The sequence below is a fragment of the Nuphar pumila genome, chromosome 16 (assembly GCF_984573655.1).
Source record: "Nuphar pumila chromosome 16, dmNupPumi1.hap1.1, whole genome shotgun sequence".
Taxonomy (NCBI): Eukaryota; Viridiplantae; Streptophyta; class Magnoliopsida; order Nymphaeales; family Nymphaeaceae; genus Nuphar; species Nuphar pumila.
In genome coordinates, this window is record NC_143264.1 from 71,033,233 (window position 1) to 71,043,278 (window position 10,046).

Here is a 10,046-nt window from a genome sequence, read left to right on the forward strand (position 1 = left end):
TACCATAATTACTCTTTTTATTGTTTCAAATTGTAGCTGTAAGAACAATATAGCGGCACATCACAGATCATTTTGCTGTGACTGCTTATTGATAGTTCGTTAATAATCATAATGACGCTTATTGTCCATCCAACTTATTTCAGCATGATGATCGTGCATAAGAATGTGACCAGAGTGGCCGAGTAAGTCTGCTATGCTGAGGAAGTTTGAGATGGTTCGAAAACTCGGTTGTGGCAAGTCGAGTCGCAAGGATAAGGGCAATCAATCTTCATGAATGGGCTACGATCGTAGAACCAATCCGCCACTGCTTTCGCGATCGGCTGCAGTTTCCAGAAAAAATGACAAACACAAGGAATCAAGAGCACTTGCAATACTAGGGAAATAAAATCATTGATTTTGCATTATTTTGTCAATATGGAAAATAGAAAGAATTGAGTGGTGTTCTTACGGTTTGGTCAAGCACTGGAGAGTCGGACCCCAACCACGTCTCCTGCATCTCTGACTGGCAATGAGCATAGCATGAGTTTATGAACAAGCCTCTAGCTGGATCCTTATCAACTCCTTCCAGTGCTCTTAGGAAATCCTGCCTAAACCCTGAAATAATAACTTTACACTTACAACGGAAATTAAAATAGTATAAAAAAAGAAGTCGCTGCACCAGCACTTGCAATAGCCCACATGAATGCACCTATGGCTGCCTCAAATAAAGTGGAGATAAAAATAATTCATCGACATACAGAACACTAAACAGAGTGAAGAAGCTTCTCTAACATTTAGTCCTCTTTGGTGTTTTCAGTGTACTCGTCATTGATCTGATACGGTGCCAAACCATCAACAATTTTTCAATAAATTGCACGAAAATTTAAATAGAAATTTAACCTTGTGTTTTTTGGTACATCTTCCCTGTTCATTAGGATGTTGTGCTCGTTTCATTTGCAAAGTTTTTTTTGACTGCTTGCGTCAGACCTAGCCTTTTAAGCCTTTCAAGTGAAGGACAAAAAGAGGCAAAGTAGAGAGGAAGAGAAAAGAAACATGAAAGAACATGTTGGCTACCCTAGGCAATAATATCCCTCATCCAATTCCTAATTGAGTTTACAAAGACACCTTTTACAAGAAGTGACAAACATCCTATAAGAGTACAAAAGTACATTCATGTTACAAGGACTCCTTGATCAAACGACTCAAACCTCTTTTATACATTTTTTTTTTAAAAGGCAAGCTGGGGTTAGGCAGACCCCCACCAGTTACACAACATACCATTGGGTTTTGAACTTGCAACGTCCCAACACATGGTGACGTGCACTAACAGCTCCTACCAAACAAGCGGAGCCCCAGTTGGTGAAATCTCTTTATACATAGTTAAGCTTAACACTTGGATAAAAATAGACTTCCGCACCTTTAACTTGAACTATTAATGACACTAGTAGATCTTGGATATTTATCTCCTTAACAAAAGCTGTCACCTAAGGTGGAGGGACTTGGCAATGTTTGGTTTAACGTCTCAAGAAACAAGACAACTAAATTGAGGTGCAGAACAGAACAGTGAAAAGGAAGAAAATCTGTTGATGATGACTGAAAGAAAATCACGCATACTTGTAGAGGCATGTACCATGATATCTACTCATAACATCAAGGGTTCAAAAGACTTGGAGTTCAGTACTGGAACCCAGGTCTGCCGAGAGTCAACTTGAGTTGATTCTGTTGAGTTGGATTACCCTACAAGCTTAGGCATATCCAATTGAAGTTAGTGTTGGCCATGTAAGTGGTGGGCCATAACAGAAAAAATGTTGAATGGCCAATTGGACTAACAGATTATAAGCACCTGTACTTGAATACTGATCACAGATTTTACAAGCACTTCTGAATTGGAAAGGAATAGCTATTTTTGGCTGGATAGAGAGAAGAAATTCACAAGGGTAACTATTCAGAAAGAAGAAGAGCATAGTGTCAATGATCCAAGGCTGCTGTAAAAGAAAAGTCCTTGAATGGATATCCATAAAGCTCCCTATTGCCACCATCCTACATTCTAAACAAAAAATGAACCTTTCTATTTTATGATTTTATTTATGAAAACACCCAACAATGTTTACAATGAAGATAGCAAGGCTTGTTTTTTCTGAACATTAGCTATGGCACTCTCCAACCTATGAGTTCTATTTGTAGCTGTTTTAATTGAACAAGCCAAATTTGCATTCTTTTGCTTAGAAATTTAAACTAATGCACATTTTACTTTACAAATAGCTGCATCTGTTAAATAGGTCCTATAAAGAACTATGGGGGGCTTGATTCATTTTTATCTGTTCTGCATAAGATAACATCACTAATTCGATGACAAGTCATAGAATTTTATCTCAGTCAGGTGACCTATGTGTACCATTGCTAACATTTCAACTTTCGGTTCAATGGGCTGCAGAACTCATACACAGCTAGAGTTAGTATCCATTCCTTCACAGTTAATTGTTAAAAATACAACAAAAAATAACAAGTCAGTTATTTGAGAATGATCCAGGGGTAAAAACACCTGGCTGTCAAGGGAAAGCACAGAAGAATGACAAAAGACTCCACAATCTGCAAATTGTTCTTAATGCAGAATGTGGTTGTTATAAGTTCTTTTGGTATTTGATGTATGCAGACTATGGCAATGTTATGCTAGACTGAACCATCTTACCAACCAACCTATTAAGATATGCATATTGGATTTCATGAAATTTGGAAAGAAATATTCAAACACTTTCACATCATGACATACACTAACAAGCAAGCTCAAATATAACTAGAATCAATCAGGAGGTAAACCTTGCATTGTTTCGATCTGACTTGGAGTGCATTGCTTGATATCTAGCTTGCAGAAGTGCCATTGTCCATGAGGATCAGCAACACCTGGTGCCAAGATGTTCTTTATCTGGAAAATGGACAATGGTATAATCAGAACATTATCAATTTATGAGCCAACTGTTAACATAAGTTCTTCTCTGCTCAGGTGTTTCCAGGTTATCGCGCATTCACAGTCAGCGACAAGGGCCACACAGAGGGGTCTGCGTGCGAGGGTGCTGGCAAGGTGCAGACCACAGCCAGCCCAACCTCCAGCTTTCTTGCTAGACATGGCTGTCCTCAGGACTCAAACCCTAATCATATGCTTGAAAGCCCAAGCACTTTGCCATTGCATCAAGCAATGGCCCTCATTGGGTAGAAATGCCAATCAAGAAATGACCCTCATTAGACCACACGTTGAACCAATCATCTTGTGACACTATTTAATTTTCCATTTTTGACCCTAGACCAGCCCAGCCCATTTAGGGCCATGGGTCTAACAGGCGGGCTGTGGGCATCCAGCAATAGGCTGGCCCATTGCCCAGCGCTAAACCCATCTATACTGTCTCATCTACCTGAAAATGCATGAATAGGTGAGGGCATTCATTGACACAGTATGCAAATCCATGCCAGATAATATCAGCAATTGTTTTCTTAGGATAATTTAAAAGTGGTTTCTCGGGTACAGGCATTTAAAAAGATTTTCGGTGGTAGTAGATAATCTTGCAAGTCTTTCAAATCTAGGGTGTTAAAACCAAATAGTTGCAAACATTGAATTCATTTAAGATCCAGATAGTGCATGCACACTGTAAGTGAAGAGACAGAAACCAGAGAGGAAGAAAATGGAGAGTGAAAGAGAAACATGCAACCATATACCTGCCATGAATCATATGCGGCATTTAAGATAAAAATTGGTGTTCGGACTTGTTGTACGACATTTTGTGGAAAGAAACACTGCAGTGAAGTTCAATGTAGTGGTAAATAAAATGCAAAATAATAGAGCGACAAGGGGAAGATCCTGAAAATAGCGTACCAAACTTGGTTTAATTCTTGATGTGCAATATGATGGTAAATTCTTTGCAGATCCCTGTAAGAGACATAAACATTGCTCAGAACCAGAAATCATAGGAACCATTCTAATTAACAATCAACATTATTTATAAACAAGATCCTTTTCCGAAGACTTGGAAGTCGTCACTGGAGGTGCTACTTTCCATAAACAGTGGTTACAGGTTCTAGGAAGATTGAGAAATCGTTGGACACAGTCATGAGTTCAGAAGAAGCATAGATTAGAGATATACCTGCAAAGTTACAACTTCATTGTAGTAATTTTCTATATGAGTGGCTCCTGAAACATCCAATCTGCATCATTGAAGTATTAAGTGTTACTAGAGAACCAGTTTTGCAACTAATCAAGTTACATATATCCTTATAATAATACGTATAACATCTCATTTGTTATCCAGAATCACAATTGGGAGCTTACGTATTGATAAAATAACCAGCATCAGCAAGACACTTTACTTTGGTACCCATTGGTAGAAGGGCATGAAAACTATCACAATGAAGTATTGATGTCAACCCACCAGCAGAACAACCTGACAATAAAGCCTGTATTGTGTTCCTAGGTTACGATTATGGGAAGCAGTAGCAACAAATTATAAAAATAAATAAGTGCATTTGAAGCATACGTTTTCTGCTTTATTCATTCCCTTGGCCAATAAATCTTCAATTACAGCAAGAAATATCCTGGCTCCTCTAAAATGAAGATTCAAGGCCTAATGTAGAAAACACAATGGTTCAATTCCATGATCAAAAGGACTGTGAGAATAATTAAACTGCATTCAAGATTCAATGTCAATATGCATTCACAAATAACAGATTGATGAGTATATGAAATTAAAGTCAAGAGACTACCGGGAAATGACAAATACTAAATACTTACGGGATCTACTTCTTCTATATCTCCAGTGAATGATGCTCCATCACAATAACGAACCTTGACCCTGTTCCAGTTGTAAAAATCTGGAGAGCAATATAAACATAGCACTTGGAAAAATATTGACATCGAAGTTTGAATGAAGATTTCAAAATAAAAAGAGAAGGCATAATGAGATGAGAAAAAATAAATTAATTGGTTTCTAGTATATAGTTCACAGAGTTGCTTCACGAAAAACATGTGTGCTCACAGTACTTTATGCTGCTTGTGGCAACTTAGGACTGGAGCAAAATACATTACCTGGATTAAGTGATGCTTTATTCCCCAAAATGCCTGAAAATGCAATTTCCTGGGCCATTTGCTTTGAAGAGCCCAAACGATTATTTATGCGTGCAAGACAACTTGTGATGTTGTTGCACCACCCTCCACCCTAAGATACAGATCAAATTAGATTGTGTAAAATACCAGATATGACCTATGGCTACATCAGCAGATGACAGAAACAGTTCAAATTTCTAAGTGAAGGATAACAACCATAAAGCCTCAGGAGAGGTCGCTTAGCAATTTTCATAAACTTTTGACGTAACTGGGAAAAACATTTTAGTCATGGAATTAACACAGGAAAGTAATTGACAACCTAAAACCTAGATCTCACAATGTGAGCCACAATCATGTGAACCAGTAAGGGTGAAGAACCTAGGCAAGCGGCATTTCTCATGTTAGGGCAAGCAATGGGAACTAGATGTAAATATTGGGTACTACCTCATGACATTTAAATTCTATCAATTTTCTCCACAGGCATAAACATAGCACTAGTTTAGAATTTGAACACAAAACACGGTCCTATATAGCTTATGTTTGACATGAATTTTAAAGATGGCATGAGAACTATATCTAGAAATCCTAAGCATGAGATATAGAATTTGTGTAAGCCATCTGCCCACCTGTACATCAACAAATTTGTAGTCACAAGCACATCACTAGAACAGATTTCACAGGAAGTCCAAAGTGAAACATGCTCAAAGGCCAAAAGAGATACATGACCTCTCAAGGAAATCACAATTTGTGCCTTATAGTTTACAAATTAGCTACGAAAAGAAGAAAAAGTTTGATCCACATATAACATGTAGGCTGCTGATCCTTAACAACTTATGCTACATGATTTTTCCTTTCATGATACCATTTCTTCCTAAAACCTCAAATATGCTCACATCACTAAGCTAAAACATCTATAGAATGCATATTTTAACCTGTGATTTTTTTTAACTGTCAATAGAATAAAAAACAATTGAAAACAACATTCAGTGCATTAAGCAGACGAAAATGAACTTATAGCAAAGAGGGTCAGGATAAAATTTCTCCACTCAATATTTAGCAAACCGTCTACTCTAGCTCAGGTGAGCACCACCAGCATAATATGGTCGAGTAGCATGAGATGACACTACTGCATGAATCCAAGCAAGGTGGGATGTGAGCTGGACAAACTAATAGGAGATTGTCTTGTGATACATGGTCATTGTCACAAACTTCATCATAATCTAAGAATTACAAGTAAACATACTACAGATGAATGGAACGGGAAAAAGGGATTCCTTGACCAAGGCTCTTCTAAAAGGCCCCATAAACAAAATAATGGCTCACCTCAATGTGGACAATCCAGTTATTTATCCCTGATCCAGAACCTTTGTCAAGATGATAAGCAGGCGGGCTTCCATCTAAGCAAACTGCACAATAATGCAAACTTAGATAAGGAGATGATACCAAACCATCGATTCATATGCAAAGTTGGAATGCTAATGACCTGCCCCTTTTGCTACTGCATTTTCGACAAGGGTCATGCCCACAAGGTATGCATCTGCTTTCAGTGAGACCAGTACAACCACTAGAAGCCTTAAAAGCCCATTCCTGTTTGCCTGCATATCTCTGCAAATAGAAAGAAAACCGAAGGGATCGAAATCAATCAATGATCATACAGATACCAATTGAATTTCTTATAAGAAAACACTGGTCACCAATCTTTGCAATGGCATCTCAATTGGGTCTAGAAAAGAATTTCAAGACCTTTGTTTGTAATGACCAAAAAACAAGCTGAGCAATGAAAAATTTTCACAGAGATTGGGGGTAGGGGGTGTTTAAGAACCCCAAACAACAAACTCTTTTACAGAGATTGGCATAGTCTATGTGCACATGAAGAGCTCATTTCATTAATGCCATCACGACTTCCAACCACCAAGCCATCGGAGTCCCACTTCACGTCTCAAATTTCATGTAGGGCAACAATGTTTTTATGAGGCAAAAGACGTGAATTTCAATTGGCAGCCAACCCACCCACAGTAAAAAGGAGGGAAGACATAAAGGGAAACAGAAAAAACCAAAAGGTTCAAAACCACATGCTTTATGATGGCACACCAGCATTTCTACCGAATGAAAAGAAAGGAAAGAAAGGTAGTTTGCACTTGAAATTTTCTCGTATTAAGTACCCGGAGCTTATTTGTGAAAAATTCTGAGATTATGTAAGAAAATCATAATTTTAATTAAAAAAAACAGGCAAATATCGTATTCATCGAAAATCTTTTCTACAAAAGCAGGAAAAAAAAAAAAGAACAGATTCACACAGTAAGAGGATATGATTTTTGACGTGGTTCCATGTTACAGAAAAATGCAAATTTCTCCAAGCATAAGTATCCATGAGGATTAAGCTAATTACATTTTATCAACCTGAAAATGGACTCAAATGCACACAGGTCACAAGAAAACGATCAGGCAGAGTACTAATCAGCGAACTTGGCCGGAAAACCTGAAGCTGAAAAGGAACAATCCGATATCAGAACCGTGTGATTCTCTGATTAAGCTCCACTGTTCTCTGAATAAGCTGTACTAAGCTAAATCAGAATGTCAGAAAAGAAAAAAGAAAATCGAAGCCCACAAATTTCCGGGCAGCTACGATCGAGCTTGCACCAGACAATCATTCCGAGAGAAAACGGCGTCCAAGAAACCGATTGTTTCGCCAACGGAAAGAAAAAAAAGGGAAATTTTAAAGCTGAACGGAATCACAATGGGATCAGAAATTTCTCAGAGAGGAAGAGAAAATGCAATTTAATTCCCCTAGGAATGAGAAAACAAGAATCTGCCGCCATCTAAGGGCTCTAAGAAATCGATCTCTACCATAAGTTCCGGAAATCTTACTCCGGAAGTATCCTTCTCAAGAAACAACATAAATCATAAAAAAACAAAACAAAATACTAGAAAACAGAAAATCAAACACTCAGTAGAGAGTTCCGAACGAACTTAAAATTTGAACTAACGAGTAAACTCTCAAAATTTTCTTAGGAAACACAAGACAGAGAATAATCGGAATCCAATCCTCACGATCCGGATAGCTGCCGGAAAATCTCAGTGAAACCAATCCATTTCTACCAAATTAAAAGAGTTTGAAGAGCGGAACACTCCGATTGAGATCGAAGCAAAATGTCTAGCTCCACTGAGCAAAAGCAGAGTCACTCAAACAGAAGAACTCCAAAACCGGCCGGATTTTGAACATCCCGGCCGTAATCTACGCCGGAGATCCGACGAGAGGAACCTAGCCGAACTCGAACTTTTACCTGATTTTGAATTTCCCGGCAATTTTCTCGCCGTTTCTCTGCTCCGACCTTCCGCCCGAAAATTCCCACGTTGAGCTTCGAAAACAAAGACGGATAAATGGAGAGGAGAAAAAACTTAAACGGAGATTGAAAACGATTCCAAACTTTAGCGATCCACCATCGAATCTACTCCGACGCCCGTTTTTTTCACCTTTTTATCTCTTATTTCTTTTTCAGTCTTTTTTTTACCATTTTCGTCTTGTGTACGTTGAAAATCAGAAACCAGAAAAGAAATGCCAATGGAAAGGGATCGTTTTTTCCTTCAAACACGGTAAAAAAATTTCTTCGGGAGATCATTACGGTGAATTAAATGCTTTTCCGAATAAACCAAAAAAAAAAAGTAAAGAAAGAAATTATTTGGTCGCGAGAAGCAAGAAGACAGAGATTTCACTTAGTTTTCCGCGTTGAAGAGATCGGAATCATTAATTAAATATTTAAACGGGAATGAAGAGCAGGGGGAGGGGGGGAGTGAAGCGCGAAGAAAATTTCTTGATGCATACCGACCTTTGCTAGAAATTTCGTATCAGGGGCCACCTTTTCTGAAATCCCTGATAGAGTGTTTTAAAGTTTTCATTTTACCCTCCTTCAAAAATAGATGATTCCCTATTGAAACACTGTAGAATTACCTAATCACCTTATATGTTATGAACTTGCGTCCTCAACCAACCTCAGTTGTTATAAGCTAAAGTGTGACCAAAACGGATTAGAGTTTCGACCTAGGTCCAAAATAGATCTGACCCATTTCGCACAAGTTGAAACCAAATAAGCATTGCAGTTGGTTTTGGACAAAATCAGGCTAATCCAATCTATTTTGATATAAAATCACCATACCTTGGGATGAGCAACGGGACATCTCTTCATTTGTCAGCTTGGCCTACTTGCTCTAATCGGATCTTTGCTTTGGCTCAGATCTTCCCTACACCAAATAGCTATGTCAAATAAGAATGTCTTTACAAGATTTTCAATGATATCATTAAATAAGAAGATTGATTAAGAAAAGTTTGATGAAATAATTTAAACGAAACAAAGCAATTCTAGGAGAATTACCCCCCAAGAAAGTGGAGTAAAAATAACAATGTAAAGGAAGATCGAGATTACGCCTGCGCACGCATCCTGAGGTCTCATTTTCTAACCTAATTCGGAACTCTATTGCGAGAACTCAGTTGGATTTAGGTCTAAAACTAAAGCTAATCTTCTAAAATTGAACCAAGAATTAGATTTAACGAGTATTGAACTCAAGTTAAAAGGTGTTTTTAGTATTTTAAACAGTCTAGTCTTTGAGCGTTATCTGAAAAACCTCAGCCTATGTTTGGAATTTCAGAAAAGAAGGTGGTCAATATGAAAAATTGTGGGAAAACGTGGGTCTGCATCAAAGAAATTATCCTCATAAAATAAGCGGTTGGATTTGGGCCTGGTGATCCAATCAAGGGATAGTGATGGTTACAGCTGGGGTGATGTGACTGGATTTGGTCAAGCGGTGGGACCCATTTAACCCAGGCAGTCACGCTGATTGGTTCATACTTGACAGTAAAAGCTTTGCACTTTTTTTTTTATTACAAAGCCCTCCCTTAGAACACCTGCTTTTTACGGGTCCAAGCCCCGCAATTTTCCATTCCACTTGAGGTGAAAATGGATCGGATTTGGTCCGACCTCAG

At 38.2% G+C, this 10,046-nt stretch overlaps 1 protein-coding gene across 3 annotated transcripts; it reads right to left on the bottom strand.

Annotated features, from left to right (window-relative positions):
* On the bottom strand, positions 1-8,445 carry LOC149813497 (pectin acetylesterase 8-like). Of its 3 annotated transcripts, none has more exons than XM_089992403.1 (14): positions 8,353-8,399; positions 7,458-7,553; positions 6,552-6,673; positions 6,392-6,474; positions 5,051-5,180; positions 4,757-4,836; positions 4,503-4,589; positions 4,298-4,422; positions 4,113-4,173; positions 3,845-3,898; positions 3,688-3,765; positions 2,797-2,902; positions 449-594; positions 1-320 (listed from the first exon to the last, which is right to left on the bottom strand). In XM_089992403.1, exons 3-14 carry the CDS (start codon positions 6,667-6,669, stop codon positions 192-194), a joined length of 1,197 nt encoding a protein of 398 aa, XP_089848529.1. In that variant the 5' UTR covers positions 6,670-6,673; positions 7,458-7,553; positions 8,353-8,399; the 3' UTR covers positions 1-191. The 3 variants fall into 3 exon arrangements, with proteins under 3 accessions (XP_089848529.1, XP_089848530.1, XP_089848528.1); XM_089992404.1 differs by having other exon boundaries at positions 7,469-7,553; positions 8,353-8,373; XM_089992402.1 differs by lacking the exon at positions 7,458-7,553 and having other exon boundaries at positions 8,353-8,445.
* Positions 8,446-10,046: the final 1,601 nt, after the last annotated feature.